The sequence below is a fragment of the Rattus norvegicus genome, chromosome 14, assembly GCF_021556685.1.
Source record: "Rattus norvegicus strain SHRSP/BbbUtx chromosome 14, alternate assembly SHRSP_T2T, whole genome shotgun sequence".
NCBI lineage: Eukaryota > Metazoa > Chordata > Mammalia > Rodentia > Muridae > Rattus > Rattus norvegicus.
In genome coordinates, this window is record NC_141547.1 from 44,309,795 (window position 1) to 44,335,733 (window position 25,939).

Below are 25,939 nucleotides of genomic sequence, written 5' to 3' on the forward strand. Positions count from 1 at the left end.
CCCCTTGGCTGCAGAGTGAGTGTGGGCCAGCCAATTAAGCACTGTCCTCAGGACTGCGGTCATGACTGTGTTATTCGTGTGTGTGTGTGTGTGTGTGTGTGTGTGTGTGTGTGTGTATTTTTCCCCTTTAGGACCTGACCAAAAATAAGGACTCAGTAAGCCAAAGCGGCCCATACTGAGCAGTGGGGCCAGGCAGGTGAGACCTGGAGCCAATCAGCTAGCCATGGGTAAGTGCAGAGTGGACAAGAACTCCACCATTGGCATGTGCAGTGTGTTCACCCTCACAAGCTACAGGACGTCCTGTCCATTTGCCCAGGCCAGATTCGTATCTCTTCTCCCAAGTATTTAACCCCTATGGTAGAAGAGCTGAGAGTTGTAGAGGCTGCATGCTCTATAATACCCTGGACTTACTGGACTGTCCTGAGCTATCTGGTGAATGACCAGAAAGCCTTACATAAGTATTTACTTAAAGAGGAAAAAGGAAAACTTTTTAAATGATTTATTTAGATTTATTTTTTAATCTGTTTTTAAATGATTTATTTAGATTTTTATCTGTAGAACATGTTCTAAACTTAGGAGAGCTGACTGATCACTCTGCAGTGTGATCCAATGATGACAACCCCTTCCAGTACATTCTGTGTGACAGTTACTTTTGCTTGTCACTATGCCTAGATTGAGAGATTCTAGATTGGTAAAGCAAGGCTCTTGTGTGTCCATGGAGGCATTTTTCTGGAGATTATGGATATATGGCAGAACCGCTCAGGACAGAAGTCTTGTCCTGAATGTGAGTTGTGCCATTCAACAGGCTGGGGCCCAGTCACACAAATGCAAAAAGAGAAGGAAGCCTTTAATCCTAGCACTCAGGAGTCAGAGGCAAGCTGATCTCTGTGACAATGCTAGCCTGCTCTATAGAGTGAATTCCAAGGCAGCCAGGGCTACACAAAAAAAGAAGAGGAGAGGAGGAGGAGGAGAGAGAAGAAGAGGAGGAGGAAGAAGAAGAGGAGAGGAGGAGAAAAGAGGAAGAGGAGGAAGAAAAGGAGAGGAGGAGAAAAGAGGAAGAGGAGGAAGAGGAGAAGGATGAGGAAGAGGAGGAGGTGGCGGCGGCAGTGGCTACTGCCAGTAAGAAAGCCAAGTTCCACTCCTCCTGGGCAAGTGGAGCTGCTGCAGTTGCCACCCACTACAGACACCAGACACGGGCTCCTTCAGCCTCCAACCCACAAATCTCCAGGCGGCTCCAGATCTAGCTGTGGACTACAACTGCATCACGTTTCCTTGAGACTTCTGGCTTCATGAACTCAACAGCTAATAGATTCTCTGGATCAACAGTATGCCGATGGCAATTAGACCTAGTCTCCAATCATGCAAGCCTTTTTAATATTCCCTGTCTTATATTATTGGTCTGTTGGTTCTGGTTCTCTCAGTCATACAGTCTCTCAACACTTCTGGTGGTGACTCTTGCGTCTAAATATCTTGATCTTTTATCATCAGCAATCTCTACTGGAAAAGTCTTCATTCTCCAGAACCGAAATTGGCTTCTACACCTAACCTAAATCACTCATGATTGTGTACTCTAGTTGTAATTTCCGGCAAAATTACCTAAAACACTTACCATTTCAGAGAAATGGTGCCATTGTATTTGGAAACTAGAGGTGCCAAAACTTGCTAACAACAGTAACAATATAACAGTAAAAGAAAGGCATAGAGCAGATTCACACAGTCAGTTCTCCTGATGACAGAAAAGTCACTTTCTGAACATCGTGATTAGTACCACTGAGAGGAAAACCCAAAGCATTTATTTTAACAAAATCCTGTACCCTACAAATGTATGCATTTCAGAAGAACCATGACAAGAATGGAAGCCTCCTCATACTGTAATAACCTGATGACTTGTGCATGTGACCATACCTGGCTTCACAGTGCCTTTGCCATTCATATACACAACATACAGGCCCAGTCATACATATCTGTGATGTGTCTTCCATACGCCAGGCATCGGGCAAGATGCTACCTGGAGGGCAAAGAGGTGAGAAGCAGTTCCTTTTCAGGTGGCACTCCAGAGCTCAGCAGGCATCTGGAAGGCCCAGAGTCCATACCTGACTGATGGTCTTCTCCATCTGCACCAAGCCTAGGTTGGGGAGTGTGTTCTTTATGAAGTCCACTATGGTTTCCAGGTTCTCATGCTGCAGAATCAAGGGTTTATGGCTCCCCAAAAGACTTAAAGCTACTTTAAATATGACCTCTGATCCCTGAAGGAAGATCATATCTAGGAAGACACAGAAAGGCAGAGTTAAACCCCATCAGTTCCTCTCCTTCTTGCACCATAGGGCAGAAGGGTAGAAAATATAAGCTCACATTACAAATTGTTTCCTTTTTAAGAGTCTATTATTTCAGACAGTTGTCAAGACAATACTGCAAACGAGAATAATTAAAAAACAATAAATAAATGGCCTAGGTTTTATCACAGGTTCAGATAAAAGTTTTTTCTACTCTGAAAAATCAATTAAATTCAAGAGAGCTTTCAAAGGTTGAAAGAAGTTTTAATAGCTTATGATTTTTTCCATGAATGATCTAGATTTTAAAAGAATTACTAAAACATGTTTTACAAAACAGCCCTATTTGTGTGTGCATGTCTATATTCCTGTATGCATTTGTGGAGGCCAGAAATGGTATTGAGTGTCCCCATCTTTTACTCTTCACATATTCCTTTGAGGAAGGGCTTCCCCCCCAACCCAAGGCTCTTTCTTGTTTTCCTGATCCGGCCAGAGCCAGTGTTCAGCAGAGATCCTCCTGTCTCCATCCCACTCAGGGCTGGGATACAGGCATGCATGGGAAGCCCTGTTGCATACTCCAGCCCTCAGGACTGTGTAACAAGAACCTCTAAATCACCTCTTTCCAGCCACTAAAACATGTTTTCAATTAGTAAAGCCAAAAGACTCTTACAGATGGAGAATTATATTTTGAAATAAAAGATGGAATGAAAAGAGTCCCAAGCCTTTCAGAGGTCTACACAATTTTAAAAGCACACTGAACTTCATAATAATGGAGACAAGAACCTTCCTTCTGTCTGAGGAGGTTCAGGTTGGGTGAGGCTACTTCCCAGTTCTAGTGTTTTCTCATGGTGTATGGCAAACCACAGCAGTTCCTATCCTGAGTTTACACAGGAGGATGAGGCAGCCAATCGCACAAGGCAGCAGGCCGAGCAGCTGTCCGTCCTTACCACCTCCCCTGTTCTCCTGGAACTGGAGTCATTTCAGAATAAGGACCAGTGTCCCGGGCTAAAACACAGAGAGGTGGTTAATGGGTGACCCGACTCAGGCAAGTTTCACCTAGTAGCTGGAATAAAGTTTAAAAACAAACAAACAAGAAAAAAAGTTAAAAAACAAAAGTATAACTATAACTATGGCCAATTACTCTTAATTTTTTTCTTTGATATTCTCTATCTCACCCTTGGCTGAAGCATCGTGGAAAAAAGATAAAGCAACTGTCCAACCACAATAATCAAGGCAAACAAAAGCACCCTAGAGGGAGAGTCCCAGAGATACCTCTCCACATGGGTCAGAATGACAGCATGCAAAAAAGCTGTTCCCACCTGAAACATAAAGGCTTACACTGGTGACAGACAGAGGGCAGGATGATAGATCTGGAAGCCTCCTCAGCAGGTTAGCTCTCAGGTTATGCTGAAACTTTCACTGATCATGTGATGGCGTGGGTATCACTAAGATGGCCTGTGCTGGGTAATGAGGGGACCAAGTGCAGCGTGCAGCCTGCAGCCCACCGCCACACAGCTACTAGTCACCACACCTGCTCAGGGTCAGGGTGGATGACAAGATGGAGAATGGTGCAACACAATTTATTTTTATTTATGTGTGCATGTATGTCTGTGCAAAGGCCAGAAGAAGGCATCAGATCTGGTGGAACTGGAGTTATAGGGGCTGTGAACTGCTGGATGTGAGCGCTGGAACTGAACTCGGGTCCTCTAAGAGCAGAAGAGAGCTCTTCTACAGTGCTGAGCCATCTCTCCATTTCTTACAGGATGCATTTTAAACAGAAAGGTTTTATGAAGAACAAACAAAATGATAACATTTAAATTACTCTGAAAGACTTTAAACCTAACTTTAAATAATCGTTAAAATGTTATCTATAATGCAAACTCACTTTGCTAACCCAACTATTTCTCCTCCATTTGTCTTCATGCGCTCACATATCTGCACTCAGGAATTAATAAAAAACAACAGTAACTGTTCTTGGAAAAGTGTGTTAATGCTTCGCAGGAAAAATGGACTGCTGGGCAGGTGGGAGGTACTGCAGCTGAGCTATGGCACAGTGGCCCACTTCTTTCTGGACTCTCCCTTTCTTCTCTGCATTTTCAAGCCATTCAGAAACAGGCAGGAAAGGGAGGGAGCCTTAGGTGCAGCTGATCCCACACATTGCCTTTTACTTGCTGAGAGCAACACACGTAACTACTTTCCCTTGAAGATACTCCCAAAGCCATGGTACTATGCTCTTTCCCTTGATGACCTCATATGGCATCTCTTTTCCAGCTGCATGACTCTGTCCAGGGGAACCTCCTCCCCTTAACTCTCTCTGAGGAGGCTGCAATCCATTGGTTGTGGAGCCTCCCCTTCCTATCACAATGTGACACCACGGTCACGGTTACACTGCTGCAGAGCCAATGGTTCCCTGGCCACAGGACGACTCTCATTTCTTACTCCATTTTCATTCTAAAGCTTCTGTGTGTTGTGTGTCCAACCCTCAGTTTTACACTCCACTTCATTTTAATCTCCCCAGTAGGGCATTCCTCAGATAAACACCAGAAGCCCAGCCCTGCTGGCTGTCTCCTCCAGTAAGAAAGCCAGCTCCTATTTTTCCTAAAGGCAGATGTGGTCAGAAGGTGAACAGAGTAAGCATTACTTTCTTTCTTTAAAAAAAAAAAAAAAAAGCTATTTCCCTTTATAGTAATGTGCTTGTGTTTGGGTATGTGTATGGTTCTGCAGGTGATGGTGCAGGCCAAATGAGGGCATCAGACCCCTTGGAAATAGGGGTCAGTTTTGAGCTGCTTGATGTAGGTGTTGGGAACTGAACTTGGGTCCTCTGCAAGAGCAGTATGTACTCTTAACCTCTGAGCCATCTTTCAGCACAAGTGTTTCTTCTGAGGTCCCTGTCTCACTCAAACTAGAAATATACAGACCATGGGGCACTACTGGACAGAGGACTGACATCTAGTTCAGTGTGATCACCACGGGGTCAAGGCATACTCATTGACAGAAGCTGCCTTCTCAAGCAGCATGTCCTTCTTTGGTGGTGACCTATTAATACGGAAGCTATGTTGGTACAAGCTGGGAATCTCTGTGCATTCATTTATTAACTGGTTGGTTGTATTTGTACGTGTGCCATGGCACTCATGGGGAAGGCAAGAGACAACCTGTAGGAGTCAGTTCTCTCCTCCCACCATGTGGGTTCTAGGGATCGAACTCATGTTGGGACTGAACTCATGTTGGTTCCATCATGGCTGGGCAGCAAAAACCCTAGGTTGCTGAATTATCTCGGTGACTCTGCAAACTGGCAATCATCTATTCATGTATAAAACAGAGAATTGTCAACAAAGGGTCATTTGCTTTAGGATTTATCTGGATTTAAAGGCTAATAATAAGAGCCTAAATGGTAACTACTCACAGTATGGACTCAACAAGCTGGCTTAGTCACCAGCACAGAAAAACAGCTGGGAAAATCTGCCTTTCTGAGATGGTCTATGCAAAGGCACCTGGTGTAACATCACAGCACGAGCCTTCTTTGGGACCTGCTTCCTGCCTGCCCTCCCAGGAGCCCTTGTTAGTCAGACAGGAACCCACTAGTACAGCAGGGAGCTGTGGGATCCAGGAATTTTGCAGACATTGGCATCTCTAAGCACACTGTATATAAAACTGGAAGACTCATCACTCTTTCAGAGAAAAACATCCTGCCTGAACTGGTTTCAGCTTTTATTATTAGAATTTAAGTCACGAGAACATGTTGCACAGAGTTCCAAGTGATTCTGCAGCAGAAAGGCTCTCATCTTCAGGGAGGAGGCTGCTTGTTTTCCCACGTCCTTCAGCGGCTGACACAGCCTAACAAGACTGCTCTCCCAGACTCCAGAGCACTTTCTCTGCAGGTGGCAGCTCTGTTAGGCCCAGGCAGGAGTGCCACTAATCCCTGGTAGCTGTGGTCAGTGCAGCCCCCCTGGCAGAGTTTTCCCACAAACCATGGAATTCAACTTCTCAGCTGTATTCAGCCTATCAACAGCCATCCAGCTCTCCCTGCCCGTCCCTGCTCTCACAAGACCCACAGAGCAAAAGGATTAAGGGAAAGGTAATGGGTCCTAGGGGGGGCATTTCCCCCCATTTCCAAGGTACAGGAAACACAAAAACTCAGAAGTGACTGAAGCCCACAGCTAGAGGTACATCCTGTAACTCTTGTCAGTATAGCAAGCACCCAGTTTTGAGGCTTTTATTTTTATTTTATTTTATTTATTTTATTTATTTATTTATTTTTTTTGAGATAGGTTTCTTTATATAATAGAGCTGGCGTCTTAGAACTTGCTTTGTAGACCAGGCTGGCCTCGAACTCATAGTAATCTGCCTGCCTCTGCTTCCCAAGTGAGTGCTGGGATTAAAGGTGTGCGCCATCACACTTGCCTGGGGTTTTGTTTTATTTTATTTTATTTTACCTATGGCCTAAATGTCACAAATCTCACAATTTGCCTAACTGTAACATAACTTTTACTCTCCAGTTTACTGTAGTAATTCAATCTGGGAAGTTATGCAAAAGAGAATCATAGCATTTTAAAAATACAGATTCCTGTCACAGAGGGAAGTTTTCAAAGGTTCCTGTGGACAGACAGAAGGACAAAAGACCAGCACTCTGTTGGGAGAGGAGGGAAAGGAAGCCAATACTTACTCAAAAGAAGACAAGTGTTCAGGGTAGATAGATGGCTCAGTGGTTAAGAGCCTTTTCTGCTCTTCCAGAGGTCACAAGTTCAATTCCTAGCACCCCATGTCAGACAGCTCACACTACCTTTAATTACAGTTCCAAAGGATATGGCACTCTTCTGGCCTCTTGGACATTAATATACACATGGCATACACTCACACAGGCACACACACATACACAAAAATAAAAATAAATTAAAAAACAAAGTTTTAACATTTTTAGAATTAGAATCATGTCTGGTCAAAGTATATACAAAATAGTGTATGATCAGCGTTTATGAACAATCCCTTAAGATGCTCTCTGCGGGGCTGGAGAGATGGTAAGCACTTGCCACATAAGCAAGAGGAACTGGGTTTGGAACCCTAGCACCCACATGAAAACTGGTATCATGGAGGAAGTCCAGTCTAGAGGGGTAGAGACAGGAGATTCTCTGGAGCTTACTGGCCAACCAATTAATGAGAAACACTGTCTCAAAATATAACGTGGAGAGGGATAATGGAAGATGCCTGGCATCATATCACCTGGCTACCACATCCATGAGTATTCTTAAATGCATGCGCGCGCGCGCACACACACACACACACACACACACACACACACACACACACACACACAATCTTCTCAGGTTCTAAGATAAATGTGATATCCTCGTGGCTAATGAGGGGCCCTGTGTGTAGGACCCAACCCACACTCATAGGATGAGAACTCCTAGGCTAGGCCAGAGTTACCAAAAGTTAAACGGGACTTGAAAGCCTCCATACCAAGCTTGACTAGATAGATAGCTATAAAAACCAAGCAAAGGGGGGCAGCAATAATACTGCTTCGTGACAGGAGAATGCTGGCTGGCAGACAGATGGAGGAAGCTCACCAAAGACTCTGGCTACAAAGCCAAGTGGGAACTGTGAGGCGAACACGGTGAGAAACCAGGGAGCTGCGTAGAGGCTGGGGCCGATCTCATACTCTTCCAGGTGGTTGTAGAGGTCTCTGTGGTAATCATGGAGGAGCCGTGACAGCTGGTACATCTGGATCTGTAAGAACACACATCCACGGGGCTGAGAACTATGCACCTACTACAAGTATAGACTTACTCATCTCATGGGGTGGAGGGGTTTTTAGCCCTGTTGATTCTCTATTTGGCTTAGGGTATCCAATGACCTAAAGCATCCAACCAGAGCTTCCGGGGAGCAGGCTCCCTGAGGTCAGCAGAAGAAGCTTAGGCGACAATGCTTCTTCCACTTCTTTTGTCGTTGTTGTCCACCATGCTCCCTAGCTAAGAGACCCTACATGTCTGCCTGTGCAAGCATCTAAAAATTCACCAACATTCGTAGAAAACCTCTAACCAAGGGGAATCTGGAACAAAGAGCTCCTGCTAGGAGTTAACAAAGGCACCTTCATCATGGTTCCAGAGAATGGGCCCATTGTCTGTACTCAACAGGCAATTCCCTCCGAACTCCCAGAAGCAGTCTTCAGGCAGGGTGAGAGTCAAGTCTTACAGCGGCTGGTTTCCCTTTGTGAGATTCATGTTCATATAGTTCAAACTTACAGGAAGAACTAAATGAACTTTTAATAACACATACTGATATTTTCAAATGAAGTCCTTAGCTCTAGTGGTACAATCTAAAGCCCTTAAGTTATGGAATCCTGCTGGGAAATGAACAAATGAACAGCTAAGCAATGCTATGGACACTCCCAGATCAGGGCCCAGAGCTTTCTCCACCTCTGGAAAGCAGCAGACATAGTGCTTGACCAGCTGGGTGCTTGTGTATGGTCTTCCTCCCTCCCGGCCTGGAAGCTGGGGCTAGAACATAGGACTTCACCATGTGTTGGGAAAACACTCAGCCACTGCCCTACAACCCTAGACTTGGTTGTTGAGACAGGGCCTCACTATGGAGTTCTCACATAGGATAAATTCACTCTATAGGTGAGGACAGACTACAACTTTGGATTCTTCTGCTTCAGCCTCTCAAGAGTGGGCTTACGACAACTTTTCTTTTGATGAACTTGTTCAGAAATCAAATACTGACAGGGTTTCTATTCCATTCCAACTGCTAGTTGCTAGGGGTATAAGTCAAAATCTTCTCTCAAAGGAAATCAGGACATGAGAAGGTAGGAAGTAAATAACTAGGGTGATTTATGGCTGGAAATGTGTTGTCCTGAAGGCATGAGACAAGACAGCATGGAATGGTCTGTCTGTCAAGAGTGGCAGTGAGGGACCCAGCGTCAGCACAGGCAGGAGGAGCTTCTGGAATCAAGTCCATGACAGTGGAGCTGAACCTTGGATGACAGTAGATGGAGAGAGGGTCCCAGGCAGAAAACAGAATAGATCACAGGGTTGGAGACATCAGTAACACTCTAAGGAGGCTAAAGGAAGGGATAGGAGTTAAGGTCCAAGTGCCAGACAGGCCTGGATTCCACTTCTACCTCCAGCTTCCAGGGATGGAGTGAAGAGAAGGAAGGAGGAAAACCAAAGACCTCTAGCTGTGTGTCCTGGACCAACTTCATAATCCATCTGAGCCTCAGTTCCCATCTACAAGCTGAGGGAACTAAGAGTACCTTCCTGAGAGCCATCATGGGAAGCACACAGAGCAACACCTACCACAGAGTGAGTTAGCAGTGGACAAGAGCCTAGATCTGCCCATAGAGGAATGACACACATCTTCAGCATCTTTTTATTTACGGCACAAGGATGCCTGGTACCTGTAAAATAATCATGTCTGGCCGATACTGTTTCCGCAGCCCCATGTCAAACATCAGGAACTTGAGCATCTTGAATGCTTCTTCCTCACTCATATGAAGGAGCAAAATGCCTGCCACGAAGCTGAGACCTTGACAGTATCCAACTTCCTGGTCCAGAAGTGAGTAGGCCTTCAGAATGTTGTAAAGTGACAGCTGACCTGCTCCAAGCTGAGCAGAGAAGTATGGATGTGTTGGAAAGGTTCGCCCTGGGAAAAGAATATATGTCAGAGGTAGCATACAAGAGGCCCACTGAACCAGAAATGCAGCATGCTCAGGTTAAGGGAGCGAGATCTGTAGGTGATGGCTCATGACATCAGTGTGTCTTTAGTACCATCTCTGATCGGTGAATGCAGTCAGTGAGTGGGTCCTAGGATAGTATTTACAACAAAAACCCAGCAACTTATCAAGTTTTGCAGTGTTTAGTTTTTATTTGTTTTTGAGTCTGGCTCTGAGTTTGTAGCTCTGACTGGTCTGGAACTTTTTGTGTAGACCAGGCTGGCCTCCAATTTGCTATAACAGGCTAGCCTCACAGAAAGCAGTCCAGTCTCCCCCTCCCAAGTGCTGAGATTAAAGGTGTGCACCAACCAGCACGCCCAGTGATTTTGTTTAAGTAAAGAAATTATAACTACCTTTAGTCTAGTAAATGTCTGTTTTTTTTTTTCCAGTCAAAAACCAGAAAGCCGCTTGTCCCTACTACAGAACCTCACTTCCTAAGAGCACAGCGCTTTCTCAACACCAACCCTAGCCCACGTCACTCAAATGCTGTAACAGACCCTTCCCACCAGCTTTTCCAGACCACAAGTGGGAGTCACCACAGCACTCACACTGTTAAGCCACAGGCTGTGATCTGAGACAGGTCAAGATGTTTCTCTTGAAACAGTGACCTTTTGGAAAGGGGTTAAAAATGGGTCTTAGAACCACGATTATTTCTACAAAGTTGGTTATCAAAATAAAAATGCCATGGGCCAGCAAGAGGGCTCAGTGTATCAGAAAGGTACTTGTTGTTAAGCTGACAGCATGAGTCTGATTTCTAGGACCCACACAGTAGAAGAAAAGTAACTCCACAAGTTGTCCTCTAATCAACACATGTGCTATGGCAGAAATGTGCACACAGACACGATAAAGAAAACTGCCAAAAATAAAAATGTAAAAGGTGGCATTTTTCTGTGCGTGCCTTATTTCATTCAGGCTCTCACTGCTGACACCTGACAAAGTGATGAACAGAGAGGAAAGAAGGTTCTCAGGGACAGGAAGGCGCCAGTGCAGAGGTACACAGGCCCAGCTCTGACACTGGTGAGAACCACAGTCTGGCTGGTCATCAATGGCAGCAGGTGCATCTGGGCCTCACAGCAACAGCTAGCTGTAGTTACTCAACTTGTCCCCGTGGGGCAGGAGGGTAGATCCACACATTTGTCCTCAATTTCCTGAGAAAGCTTTTAGTTCACCCTGAACTAAACATGCCTGAACTTGGTTTTTAGAAGACAGACACAGGCTCTTGCTTTTCATTCCAAGCTCACTTCTTGCCTATGCTACCCTCTTCATCAACATAACAGTCCCCAAATGCTCTATGTACACATCACTCTATGGCTAAGGAGAATGAGGAGCAGTGCACACAGAACAAGTGTCTCCCCTCCTCCATTAACCTGGAGACATTTACCTCCCCCCCTGAGATTTGTCCCCTCGGCTAGGTGCAGGACTAAGTGAAGATTCCTGGGGTCTCAGCCCTTGAGCGGCTATGAATAGCATTGTATATGTGCACATGAGCAGAAAAGGCAAGGTACCTTTGTTCAGCGCTGAGTAACAGGTGCACGTGACTATGATGCAAGCTATAAAGGGAATCTAACAGTTACAGGTAGGGACAAGGAGGTGGCTCAATGGGTAAAGGCATCTGTACTTAAGCTGAGTGAACTGAGTTCCAGCCCTGGAACCTATGCACTGGTGGACAGAGACAACTGACTCAGCAAAGCTGTCCTAAGTCTCCACACATGCACATGGGACACATACCTACATACCCACATGTCCACATCATGTCCACACACACTAACTGTAAAGTTACAGGTGGAGTAAATTTGAAACATATACAATATTATCATCTCCACATGTAACAACATAAAACATCTCTTCATGTCACTGAACTCCAGGGGGTTCTTTTGAAAGACAGCACACCTTAATCTGGGCTTATCACACTTGTGGACCCAACAGCCACTTTCAGCTTCTGTACTGAATAGGCCAAGACAATTGCTTTCCTAGGATAGAAAGAAGAGGCATCACCCTGTCACTCCATTTCCATGTACATGGACAGTCCTTCCAGCATGGATAGTCCTTTTCTCTTGAAAATAGTTATTTATCTACTTATTTAGTGGTAAGTCAAAAGTATGCACATCTCACATGTGACAGTCAGTTCTCTCTCAGCCTCACAGGTTCTGGCACCAAACTCAGGTGGACGGGCTTGGAGACCTTCCTACTGTCTGTCATTCTAGCTCTGCTGCCACTCCTGTGCTTCTCCACTACAGCCAGCTCGGTGAAGCTTGTTTAGGGTTCATAGGTATATAGGTATATAGGTATATAGGGTTCATAGGTATATAGGTATATAGGGTTCATAGGTATATAGGTCTTACACCCCCCATCCCCTGTGTTTTGCCCGCACTTATGTATGAGAGTATTGGATCCCCTGATACTGGAGTTACAAACAGTTGTGAGCTGCCATGTGGGTGCCGGGAATTGAATCCAGGTCCTCTGGAAGAACAGCCTGTCCTCTTAACTGCTGAGCCATCTCTCCAGCCTCAAAACCATTCTTTTTATAACTACAGATCTATATAAAGTCAGCCTTTTCTTTGTTTACTTCAAATAATATAACTACAACAAAGTAGATAAAGATAATATACTCCAGATAATTTATTAAATAAGCTATGGAAGATATTTAAAAACTACAACATAATGTCATAGTCATCACTGATTTCTTTTTGGAAAACGGTTGTTTTTCATTGTATGTTTATATAATGAGTTTATTAGTCATTTTAAAATAAAAACTTAAGTATTTTTAACTTTGTCAGTTTTAATTTCTAATGTAGTAAAAATTAATACAACATTTTCCATGTAAATCAAAGCTCTTTGGGCTATTTGATTTTAAAAGAGAAAGGGATCCTGACCTCCCCAGTTATGAAACATTTGTTCTAGGCTAGCACAGCTTATCCACCTTCCCGCCAGCAAATCCAGAAAGGAGGGCAAGACAGGCTGCTAAGGAGAGAATGGACCACTTGGATTAAGAACGTTTCCTGGACAACCCACTCTCATGAAGCTAGTGTGTGGTGGCCTTCCAGTCATGGTCAGAAGATGGTCAGATGGCATTACGCCAGCACCAGGAAGGAGGGAGAACATACCCAGGAAGGCCTTATGGAAGACCCCGCTGAAGCAAGGCCTGAGTCTTGTGTGATGAATATCCAAGGGCAATGTCAGCCTGGTGCACCTCACTGCTCACTCAAAGCTGGATGACTATAGACAAACTGCCAGCTGTTAGCTATGTTGGTCCAGACTTCAGAAATAGTAAAATCAAAGTCCAGAGCCAAGTCTCTCCTGTAACAAGCCAGGCAGAATATCCACTAGGTCTAGCACTGGATCTGAAAGACCCTTGTCAAAGAACAGTATGTAGAAACTGAGGAATCCTTGCAAATCCACTGGAATAAGGGGACTTCCTTCCTTAGTAAATTTACTATGAGGTAGGGAACTGCAGGCCCTTTCAATCTCTGTTAAATAAAGAGATGCTACTTTCCTACACCAAGAGAGATTTTTAAATGGAAACTGTCAAAAGGGCACAAAGAACGTCTTGTAGACTGGGGAGACAGCTCAGAGGGTAAGAGCATTTGTCACACAAAAGCACAGACAACTGAGTTCAAACCCCAGAATCCACATTAAAAGCAGGCATGGTCACACGCATGCCTGTAATTCTAGGACTGTGGGTGGGTGGAGACAGGATGGTTGCTGGGGTTTACTGGCCACCAGCCTAGCTCCAGCTTCAGAGAGAAACCTTGTATCAAAGCCATGAAGTGGAAAGTGACAGAGCTAGACACCAGATGTCCTTCCTCCTTTGTGCTATATGTCCTTCCACTAAACTGTGCCTCCTAAAGTGACAACATATCTAGCTGCTCAAGATGACCCATTACAGTTTCAGCCAGTGACACCATCTGAGTGAGCAGTGGCTGCTAGGACTGGCTCTCAGGGCTCTGCATGTGAGCACCTGTGATAATCTGCCACAGGTTGTCACAGGATTTGAGTGTGCCAGCTTAAGCCTGAATACTGTAGGAGTCTTGACACTGAATACTAAACACTAGACATCTTTTGAGGTGCTGGAGACGGTTGCTAACCAGTGGCTGGTGGACCATTGACTGTGTCTGTGAAGGAATGAAGTGCACTCTGCTTTACCCATCTCAACACTCGAACTACACTCTATCAGTGCAAGGTTACATGCCTAGAGGCTGGTTGGTCTCCCAGGTGGTGACAGATTGTGTCAAGCTGACAACTGACACTCAGCACCACCCAGCAAGAGTTCACATTGTGATCTTGATAATATCATAGGTGCACACTCTGGGATAATTCTTGCTGTTGTTGGTACAGGAATTTATCAGGCTCTGGAACTGTGACTTCCACAGAACAGAGTTTAGTCTCAAACTGGATAGGCTAGTGTGAATGCATGACAAATTCTAGGCATGTTTCTGTCTTTTGCCATCAAGGCTTTTTTATCTGTTTTACAGTTATCAGTGAAGGTCTACTCATCTTTTATGAATTGGGAGAGGAGAGAGTGAGGGAGGGACAGGGAGAGGGAAGAGGGAGGAGGGGGAAGGGAATTCTTTCTTTTTCAGGTTTGAGGTCTCTGGTTAAAACATATTTAGTGGAAAGAAAATCCAGGATAGCGCCTAACCTGGCTCCTTTACCTAAGTGACTCCTCTGGACACATGCTCTGCTTGCAACCGGCAGGGGCAGGCCTGACCCATCTGGGTTTCACTGTGGTCTCTAAGAAGCTCATCAACAATAGTATTTCTGACATCAGAAATGGTGGCACACCTATAATGGGCTGGGGCAGGATGATCTGAGGCTGGGACAGTGAGATCCTGGCTCAGGAAAAGAACAGTAAAGCTACTGCAGAGACTCACATAGTACCATAACTTTACACATGGTGTAAACACAATGTTACACATGGTGTAACAATCACAATAGTGAGACTGTAAGGGGCCAATAGATGCAGCTTCAGCTCCTGCTGGGAGTCAATGGGATTCCTGCGTTTGGACTGGACTGTGTTCTTCCTACTCGTCCCTCTCACCACAGGAGAGGCTAGAGTTACCGGGTAGAGGTGGCTGATTGCTGGCAAGCTAGGATGGGTGCCACAGAGGATGTCTGGGATCCCCAGTATCTTCCAGTACCAGTGTCAGTGAGCAGGAGCCCCAAACAGAAGGCAGGACCTTGGCAGTCCAAGCTATCCATCCACGATGGAGACCCACACAGCAGAGGGGAGAAAGGCTACGGTCATCGGAAGGTCAGGCCAATGCACGTCCCTGGTGACAGAATAAAAGCCACAAGGCACCTGCTGAGCCTCATAGCAGCTTTCTCCTGGGCCAAGGAGCTCTGTGCAGCGCTGTCAAAGCACTTCTTTTTTTTTTTTTAATTTTTTTTTAATTTATTTAATACGTAATAATAATTCTTTGGTTTCCGGGTAAACATCCCCCTCCCCGCTCCCCTTCCCCATGGGTGTTCCCCTCCCAACCATCCCCCCATTGCCGCCCTCCCCCCAACAGTCTAGTTCACTGGGGGTTCAGTCTTAGCAGGACCCAGGGCTTCCCCTTCCACTGGTGCTCCCACTAGGATATTCATTGCTACCTATGAGGTCAGAGTCCAGGGTCAGTCCATGCATAGTCTTTAGGTAGTGGCTTAGTCCCTGGAAGCTCTGGTTGCTTGGCATTGTTGTACATATGGGGTCTCGAGCCCCTTCAAGCTCTTCCAGTTCTTTCTCTGATTCCTTCAACGGGGGTCCTATTCTCAGTTTAGTGGTTTGCTGCTGGCATTCGCCTCTGTATTTGCTGTATTCTGGCTGTGTCTCTCAGGAGAGATCTACATCCGGCTCCTGTCGGTCTCCACTTCTTTGCTTCATCCATCTTGTCTAATTGGGTGGCTGTATATGCATGGGCCACATGTGGGGCAGGCTCTGAATGGGTGTTCCTTCTGTGTCTGTTTTAATCTTTGCCTCTCTATTCCCTGCCAAGGGTATTCTTGTTCCCCTTTTAGAGAAGGAGTGAAGCATTCACATTTTGATCATCCGTCTCGAGTTTCATTTGTTCTAGGCATCTAGGGTAATTCAAGCATTTGGGCTAATAGCCACTTATCAGTGAGTGCATACCATGTATGTCTTTCTGTGTTTGGGTTAGCTCACTCAGGATGATATTTTCCAGTTCCAACCATTTGCCTACGAATTTCATAAAGCCGTTGTTTTTGATAGCTGAGTAATATTCCATTGTGTAGATATACCATATTTTCTGTATCCATTCCTCTGTTGAAGGGCATCTGGGTTCTTTCCAGCTTCTGGCTATTATAAATAAGGCTGTGATGAACATAGTGGAGCACGTGCCTTTTGTATATGTTGGGGCATCTTTTGGGTATATGCCCAAGAGAGGTATAGCTGGATCCTCAGGCAGTTCAATGTCCAATTTTCTGAGGAACCTCCAGACTGATTTCCAGAATGGTTGTACCAGTCTGCAATCCCACCAACAATGGAGGAGTGTTCCTCTTTCTCCGCATCCTCGCCAGCATCTGCTGTCACCTGAGTTTTTGATCTTAGCCATTCTCACTGGTGTGAGGTGAAATCTCAGGGTTGTTTTGATTTGCATTTCCCTTATGACTAAAGATGTTGAACATTTCTTTAGGTGTTTCTCAGCCATTCGGCATTCCTCAGCTGTGAATTCTTTGTTTAGCTCTGAACCCCATTTTTTAATAGGGTTATTTGTCTCCCTGCGGTCTAACTTCTTGAGTTCTTTGTATATTTTGGATATAAGGCCTCTATCTGTTGTAGGATTGGTAAAGATCTTTTCCCAATCTGTTGGTTGCTGTTTTGTCCTAACCACCGTGTCCTTTGCCTTACAGAAGCTTTGCAGTTTTATGAGATCCCATTTGTCGATTCTTGATCTTAGAGCATAAGCCATTGGTGTTTTGTTCAGGAAATTTTTTCCAGTGCCCATGTGTTCCAGATGCTTCCCTAGTTTTTCTTCTATAAGTTTGAGTGTATCAGGTTTGATGTGGAGGTCCTTGATCCACTTGGACTTAAGCTTTGTACAGGGTGATAAGCATGGATCGATCTGCATTCTTCTACATGTTGACCTCCAGTTGAACCAGCACCATTTGCTGAAAATGCTATCTTTTTTCCATTGGATGGTTTTGGCTCCTTTGTCAAAAATCAAGTGACCATAGGTGTGTGGGTTCATTTCTGGGTCTTCAATTCTATTCCATTGGTCTATCTGTCTGTCTCTGTACCAATACCATGCAGTTTTTATCACTATTGCTCTGTAATACTGCTTGAGTTCAGGGATAGTGATTCCCCCTGAAGTCCTTTTATTGTTGAGGATAGTTTTAGCTATCCTGGGTTTTTTGTTATTCCAGATGAATTTGCAAATTGTTCTGTCTAACTCTTTGAAGAATTGGATTGGTATTTTGATGGGGATTGCATTGAATCTGTAGATTGCTTTTGGTAAAATGGCCATTTTTACTATATTAATCCTGCCAATCCATGAGCATGGGAGATCTTTCCATCTTCTGAGGTCTTCTTCAATTTCTTTCTTCAGTGTCTTGAAGTTCTTATTGTACAGATCTTTTACTTGGTCAAAGCACTTCTTTAGTTCTTGGGCCACACAGTCCACGCTGGGCTGTGCAAAGATGTGAAATCACATTTTGTAAACTATAGAATATGACCAAACTATAAAGTCTACTGCTTTCATTCTTTGAAGGAACAAATCTTACAAAAAGCTGTTTAAGCGAAAGGCCAGTTTCCTAAAATAAAGCAAGAGACAGAAGACAAACTATTGAAAAGCCAAAATCCTTCTCCTCAGTGGTGCTTGTCTTCTAGCCGCTCACTATAGGAAAGCTTCTTTGAAAGGAATGGAATGTGCCACTCCACACCTCTACAGGGCCCAGACTGCTACGGCACAGACGGAATACACAGAACAGACAAGAGACAGTGTGCACCAAACAAAAGATGGCAGTGTGAGGTGACACCTGTCATGGCCAGAGCTGGAGGCCTACCATGCTAGGCCTACCCGATGTTGGCTCACAGTAGAACAGGAACCCTGTGGAGGGCACCCAGACTCCACTACTAGGTCTAGGCCAACAACCAGGATTTCTGGTTCACATAGGGACAAAAGCTGATACTGGTGGGGTCCCTGGATAAATCCTAGGAGCCTGGTAGAGGTAAGTTGGGACACAGATTACTGCAAATAGAGGCTCTTCAGGCCCCTGGGAGGATGTCTGGAGGTCATCCAAAGTGGAAGCCAGGCTAGCACTGGGCCAGAGGTGAGGAAAGAGAAGGGTCACAGAGTAGGGGCTGGGTGCAGCTGGCCTTGGGAGCAGAAGGGAGAGGGTGGGGCTGAATAGGGCCAGAGAGGATGTGAATCAGGCGATGTTTTCTAGGGGAAAGGCCAGTGTGCTAGGGCTCAGACAAACAGTGCTTCTTAGGGTGAGGGCTGGCTGGTGGGGGGATGGGGGCGGGAATGTGGCCAATCTCCACTCATTCTCTTTCTGCAGAAAAGGGATGACATTCAAGCAGTCAGAGGCAGAGGGCTGGCCATGTCCTGGAAGAGTAAGGGCAATATGGGAAGGCCAGGGAAGAAAATGCAAAGCAGGGAGCAAAATCTCTCCTTTCCTCTCCTCCTCCTGTGCTATGGAGGAATGGGGAAGGCAGGACAGAGATCTGTCACTCCTTTCCACACCTTGCCCAGTTCAGTTCTCAGCTCACCTCACAGAACAGGGACACAAAACCACTGTTCTGTTACTTACTACATGGACAAATTCAGCTCCTGCCAATGGGCAAATATCATCCTCAGGGTCACGGGGCCAGATGGGCTTTGGCTGGGGATCTGCCATACTCGACAGCCTCGCCCTTCACCTGCCCAGTACTAGCATCTTCTTAGTAACATGGAGCTTGGGAATCTTAGGGCTGTCAGAATGATGGTGGTAGGTCTCAGCACCTCTGCTCTGATGACCACGTGACTTGACTGTTCAGTGCCTCTGTTTCCTCTCTTAGAGGATGGGTTTCTCAGAGAAGCTGTGGAAGGTGTGTGAGAGCACAGTGCCTCACCATTAACATGGCAGAAAAATACACTCAATACCTACTATGTGTTGGGCACTGTCCTCAGAATTGAGAGTATACTATAATACAACCCAAGTGCAGCCCATTGAGGGCTTCCATCCTGCTGAGCAGAAGTAGGGGTTAGGAGGTGACAAACACAGTTCTCATGCCATGCTGCTCATTGGCAAATTAGTTATGGGATCTTGAACAAGTTATGTAGCCTCTGCACTTATCTATGTGTACTGTTGTGAAAATTAAAAGAAATGGACTGAGTAACTTCATGTGACATTCAACTCAAGGCAAAGTTAAGCATTAGCAATGAATAATAACCACAGTAATATCACCTTCTTCACTGAGGCTGTAGCAATGGAAATACCCAGAGTGTGCCAGTACAGCACTGAGCAAGGACAGGCGTCCTGGGGGAACATCCTCAGCATCCAGAACTGGCACTCTGGAGGCAGAACCACATTCTCTGCCAGCAGACAATCAACTCCAGCCAGGGAGCCTGCTCCTCACAGCAGAGACAGGCCTTATGTACTGCAGGGCAGGGCTCCATCCCTGCTTAGCCACCAGCAGTCAGAGGGTCCCTTGTCCCGTATAATTACATTCTAAGTCAGTGAGGTCTTTCCCATGGCAACTGCAGATCCAACATACTGCTTCCTTTCTCAGTTTTAAAGCCACTCCAGAAATAAGGCACCGCCTACTTTCTAAGACGAAATTGCAAACACACAGTTTTCTACAATTATTCTGACAAGTTCTGTTTGTACACCACAGTCCAGAGAATGCTCTTAAAAGTAAACCAGGCTAGTATGTTTCTCCTATAACTAACCCAAGCCAATGTGTTTCCCAGGATGCTCCTTCAATGTACTGTAAACCATCCCTTGGAAATATGGATTACTGAACCAAACCAGAGTTGTTTCAATGAACAGACTTAATGACCACTGAACACCTCCCCTGTCAAGCAGAACAAGGCAGCTGCCATGCAAAAAGGGAGCAGCTTATGGCCTCAGAGGGCATCTGTGATCACTAAATGACCTGGACAGCCTCTCCAGACTTCAAGGGTGGGCATTCATTCTCCTGCAGGGGATGGGCAGACTCACCGAGGTCAATGAGGATGGCGTGCTGCTGGGAGGTCAGCTTCTTCAAGAGCTCTTTGTAGGGCACATCCTTTGGCTGCTGTTTACTGGGAAATGGATGTTTAAGGTGGAACTGCTCAGCTAGAAACTTCCAGATCTCACCCCGGTGATGACGTGGCACACCTTTAACAGAGCAGAAAATATTAAACCCGGCTTTATGCTCAGAATTCAGCTCAGTGATTACAAAAAGAAAAAAAAAAGAGTTATGTGTTGTTTTTCATTACCGCAAATATTTGTGTGTGCACACATGTAGGAGCATGTGGGTTATGGGTATACATAGACATGGAGGTGGGACGACAGCCTCAGGTGTAGTTCCTCAGGAACACCATCCACTCACTTTATTTAGTTAGACATGGCCGCTCACTAGGCTGCACTGACCAGTCCTTCCCCAGCACTGGCACTACAAGCATGCACTATTGCTCCAAGCTTTTCTTATGGTTTCTGGAACCAACCTGAGGCCCTCACACTTGCAAGGCATCTTCATGGACTATGCCATCCCCTAGTGTCCAATCAATGTGATTCTTATTCCATCATGAATCAAATGTACAGGAAGTAGCAGAGAATGTGATGAATTCACCCCTCTCCCATCATCCCTCCCTTCTCTCACTGTCCATTCTCCTTGGCCCTGACCCTCTTGCCTTTCTAGCTTTCAAAAGATACATCTGATCTGATCAGATTCTGCAAAGGACAAACCTGAGTTATGGCAGGAATGTCAACCTGAAGCCAACTAACAACGCTCCAAGGGAATGAAAGGAGGATGCACAAGTCTCAGAACAGGACAAGAATCAAAGTGAGGTGGAGCTTGGGTGAGAGAGACCTGGTTCTTGGAAATCTAGGCAATCAAGATCTCACAGCCTCCTTCATGCAAACCAAACCTTAAGGATGAAGGAAAAGGGAGGAGAACCCACCAGAAGAAGGAAGGTATCTTGAATGGGTCAGGTACTTGGGCAGCTGCTGGTTTTTCTCCACCCTTTATGTCAACTTAGGAGAGATGTAAGAAAGGTCTCTGTGCTAAGTAACTGCATCCTACATTTTCTCTAAATGTTAGCCTCAGCATTAACTTGATGGCTTTGAGCAGGGAAAGAAGAGTAGGCTTCTAAAGGATACATCAATCTCCTAACCCCTGCAACCTCTAAAAGTGGCCTTGTCTCTGCAGATATGGCTAAAGTCAAGACGGAGGATGACGTCATCGTGATTAGAGCCTGGACTTTGTATCTTGAGACAAATGTCCCTGACAATAGCAGCCAGAGGCGGAGTTGAGAAGAGGAGCCAGTGTGCCTATGGAAGCAGAGGAAGATAGATAGCTCTGAGTCAAGAAGTGCTCCAGCTAGCCAGCAGAAGCTGGAAAGCCCAGGCACACTGGGGCTGACAACGTGACTTGGAACTTCACAATTGTCAAACAATCCATTTTGATCATATTCTTTCCCTCCAACTCTTCTCAGATCCTCCCACTTCCCTAACTTTATGTCTCCCTCTCTCAACGTAAAAAGACACACCCCCACCACCAAAATAAAACAAGGAAAAAAAAAAAAGGAAGCTAAGACAAGCCACAATAAACAAAACCCTCTCCAAAACCATAGAGTCTGTTTTGTGTTCGTCACCTGCTTCTGAGCACGGGTCTGCCCTGGAGACCATTGGAGAAAACCAATTTCCCCTGTGCCAGCAGCTATCAATTGCAAATAACATCTTGGTTGGAGGCGGGACTTCATGTTCATTTCCCCTTTCCAGTGTGGAATTGTGTGTGGCTTCAACCTGTGCAGGTCTTACACTGTGTGTGGCAGGTGGAAAGCAATTCTCAGGAGTTGGTTCTCTCCTTTTGGAATCCGGACATTGAATTCAGTTCATCATGCCTACACACACATGTCTACATGCTGAATGATCTTGCTGGCCACTCTGTGCTGTTTTAGCCACTAAATCTGTAGTTATTTGCTATGGTAGCACAGGAAACTAACATATCCTAATGGCTGCTTTCTTACATCACTTCTACTTCTTCTCTCCTTCCTTACCATGCCTGCTCAGATCTGTCTTAGGGGTGTGTGTGTGTGTGTGTGTGTGTGTGTGTGTGTGTGTGTGTGTGTGTATGGCATGCGGGATGCATGCACAAACGCACATGCACATGTGAACGAACATACAGAGAAAGAGGGATGGGGGAGGTAGGTAGGTAGAAAAGGAACAGATCTGTAATCCTTTAGACTCCATATAAAAGCAAACAATGAACTAGAACACAGTTAACATGTTGAGTGATTTATAGAGGGGCTTTTTCACCACATACTTTCTGTCAAACTGGAAATTCTCCCCAAGTTAGGCGATGTGCAATATCCTCTTATTACTAAATCATTCCCATTATCTTGTCAGAATTATTTGGGGGAGGAAGAGAACACTGGCCATACTACCAGACAATACCAGATACTCTCATATTGCAGGATTGGCTGAGTCTGAGATTTAAAGCAAAAAGTCATGCAGTCAGACAGTGCTTTTGCTTAGAGCAACCCTTTCCAAGCTCAGGTTTGTTTTATTCCTAATTCAAGAAGAAACCTGGTCAGCAGGCCAGCACACAGGGAATTCTGGGTAGGCAAGAGACTGTTCACCCAGCTCATATGTGAATAACTTTATTCTCACTAATGTGAAAAATAATATATGCTTATTGCTATAAAGGAAAAAAAATCTGACAATTCAAAGGGTATAAAGACAAAAGCAAGAATCCACCCATAAGCAGAGTAGACATGCAGTTCCAACTTCAGAACAGAACGCTTCAGAAAGGGAGGGGGAGGAGGAGGAGGAGGAAGGGACCCACTGCTTATTTTACTAGGACAAGGGCTGGTACATGGGGCTATGCCAAATAACCCAGGAGGCACATTCACACACCTATAACCTCAACATCTGCAAATGCATTGTGGGAGAAAGTACCAACTGTGAGTGAGACATGAATACTATAATACTCTCAGCATATGGCAATGCCTACTGTGCTGTTTCTCTGGAATATGCATGCAATGATCATATGGCTGGGTCGCTTTGTTTTGGTTTCAGCTACTAAGAACATAGCACAATAAGCATTCTTACTGTACAACCTGTAGCTGATTAATTTCTAGAACAGGTTTCTGGGAACTGCATTGCTGGGTCAAAGATAAGTGAAGTTTGCATCTGACACATTCTGCTGATTGTTTATGTGGTCACTTCACAACAACATCCGAGAAAACCAGCTACTTGCTTCTAGGATTCAGTATCTTGCTTTCTTTCCAGAAATCATCTGATGCACATCAACCTTTGAATGATTTACTACTCCACAGAATTCACTTTTTCCCCAAGGTCACTCCTAAATCTGCTACTCTCTTCTCATGGCAACTTGGAACAATTTCTAAATCCCTATTAGGAGGAAAGAACTCATCACCCACACAAGGACTGTTTCTGTTTCTCTCTCTCTCTCTCTCTCTCTCTCTCTCTCTCTCTCTCTCTCTCTCTCTCTCTCTCTCCCTCTCTCCCTCCCTCTCTCTCTCTCTCTCTCTCTCTCTCTCTCTCTCTCTCTCTCTCTCTCTCTCTCTCTCTCTCTCTCTCTCTCGTGACTTTGCCTCTGCTTGAAAAGTCAAAATCATGGCTCTGGTTTAGGATCATTTAAACACTCTGAGACCTAGATGAATAGTGGCCATTTGTTTGAAGTTGCTAAGTCTTCAGGTGTTGAAAATGGATGACAAAGCCTCTGCTGTTTGCATGCATTCATTTCTTCAGGGAATGACCAAGTCAGAGGTCAAAATGAATTCTATATCATTCCTGGCTTACCTGTGTACCTCAGTCCTGCCCAACTCCAGCCCACAGGATCCAGATACCTGGAGCCTATCATCCCCCTTACCACACAGAACAGGAACTACATGCCAGGTTCCAGGCCTCTGAGCAGCTGCTAGAGAACAGGCACCTGCTTCTGAGGTACCACTACAGAACACTGCCTAGTGTGAAAAGGGAAAAGTGGGTGTGTTCACCTCTGCTTTCTACGTTTTCGAAATAGCCCTCTTCAGCATCCGTCCCATGTAAAGGTTACACTGCAGCAGCCACAATAGGTGTAAAGCCCACCAGAACTGCACAAACAGTGCAACAAATTGGGCCAGGCTTTCTCCTGCTGCCAGCAAGGAGGCAAAACACAAGACACCAACCCAGGGTCACACTGGAAACTGTTGCCTGTACAGCTTATGGCTCAACCACAGGCAGCTAGGCATGATGAGAGAACTCCTGCAAGCCAAGGGCCTGAGGCCACTGTCACTCAAGTCTCCTTAATCCGTAGGAAGGGAAGGTCAAAACCAGCAATACTTACCCATCAGTACGAAAACCCATGCAGTCAATGTTCAGTAAAAGGTTCTGTTTATTTACTTATTTACTTATTTGCATGAGGTTGTTTGAATGTGAGGGAGTGGTCCAGGCATGTTCACATAATGGCCCAAAGTTGACATGAAGTGTCTTCATCAGTGGCTCTCCACTTTCTTGTGAGTCAGGGTCTCACTGAACCTGGAGGTGTGGTTAGTCTGGCTAGCCAGCCTTCCGAGGGAATCCCATCTCTGCCTCTTGAGTGCTGGACTTCTGAGTAGTTAACACACCTGTTTAGGTTTTACATGGTTCTGGGGATGTGAACCCCAGTGCTCACACTTGCACAGAAAGTCCACTGAGATATATCCCAACATAGTAAAAAGCTTTTTAATAATGGCTGAAAGAGCTGGAGTGACAGCTCAGTGGCTAAAGACACTAGCCACTCTTTCAGAGAACCCGGGTTCAACTCCTAGCACCCACATGGTGGCTCACAACTGTCTATAATTCCAGGGGATCTGGCACCCTCTTCTGATCTTTTTTGGAGCACCAAACCTGCATATGGTCATATATGTATAGGCAAGAAAACCATACATATAAAAAACAAAAATAAATCTTTATTTTTATAAGAAGTCTATGATAGAAAAACTATTTAGTTCAAGTAACACATGTAGGCTGCTTCCTCTGGACAATGGACATAGCCACAGGAAAACCCTGTGATTTACCTAGAACCCTCATTCAGAACTAGAGTGAGCAGTGCTAGCCCTAAAAGCAGCTCTCAGAAGGCTCCCAGCTCACAGCAATGTTTACTAAGGTCCACGTCAAGAGAAACCACTACTGCTTTATTTCAACACCAAAATTCATCAAATTAAGCTCTAAAATGTACTTTTTCATTCTTTAAGAATTTCTAATCTATAAAAGCCTGACATGTGTGTGTATAATATATGTGTAGATATATCCCATGACATGTATGTGGAAGTTAGAGGATAGCTTTGTGGATGATTCTCTCCTCTCACCTTTTCCTGGGTTCCATGGGATGAAACTCTGGTTGACAGGCTTGTGTACATGCACTTTTACCCTCCTAGAAATGTTACCAGCCTCAGACTGATGTTTTTATACTACATAGTAAAAATGAATTAGAGCAAAACAAAATGAGAAACATGCAGGGAGTGTAGGGAGGCACTAGGGCAGAGGAACAGCTGAGGACAAGGCAAGAGTGATGAGGACCCATGAAAATGGCAAGCCTATAAGTAACCAGTAACAATTAAAAACAGAACCCCCAGGAGAGGAGCAGAATGAAGAAACGCAAACGCTCATGGTTTTGAGGATTGCTATGGCAAACTGCTGGCAACATTCCAGATTCATCTCAAGTGCTGCACTCACCTTTTCACAGACAAAAACCCTGACTGGCAGACCACAGTGAGAGGCAACCAACCCTATGTCCCACCTTCTAAGCCATCCAGGACACAGACGCATGTGCCACACTCTGGGGTCT

General features: G+C 45.2%; 1 protein-coding gene and 1 long non-coding RNA gene across 9 annotated transcripts in view; one reads left to right on the forward strand and one right to left on the reverse strand.

The window, feature by feature from the left end:
* Positions 1–25,939, reverse strand: part of Tbc1d1 (TBC1 domain family member 1) — a 201,924-nt gene that overhangs the window by 13,255 nt on the left and 162,730 nt on the right. For 5 of the 8 annotated variants that reach the window (XM_087583787.1, NM_001427317.1, XM_087583789.1 and 2 more), the window contains 4 exon segments: positions 20,122–20,280; positions 9,664–9,908; positions 7,835–7,994; positions 2,094–2,263 (listed from right to left, as the gene is read on the reverse strand). In XM_087583787.1, the coding sequence (XP_087439913.1) occupies positions 2,094–2,263; positions 7,835–7,994; positions 9,664–9,908; positions 20,122–20,280 (734 nt within the window). 8 annotated transcript variants of the gene reach the window in all.
* LOC148001341 (uncharacterized) lies at positions 73–21,728 on the forward strand. The gene is made up of 3 exons (XR_015637025.1): positions 73–227; positions 20,804–21,078; positions 21,314–21,728. It is a non-coding gene; the product is annotated as an uncharacterized LOC148001341 (long non-coding RNA).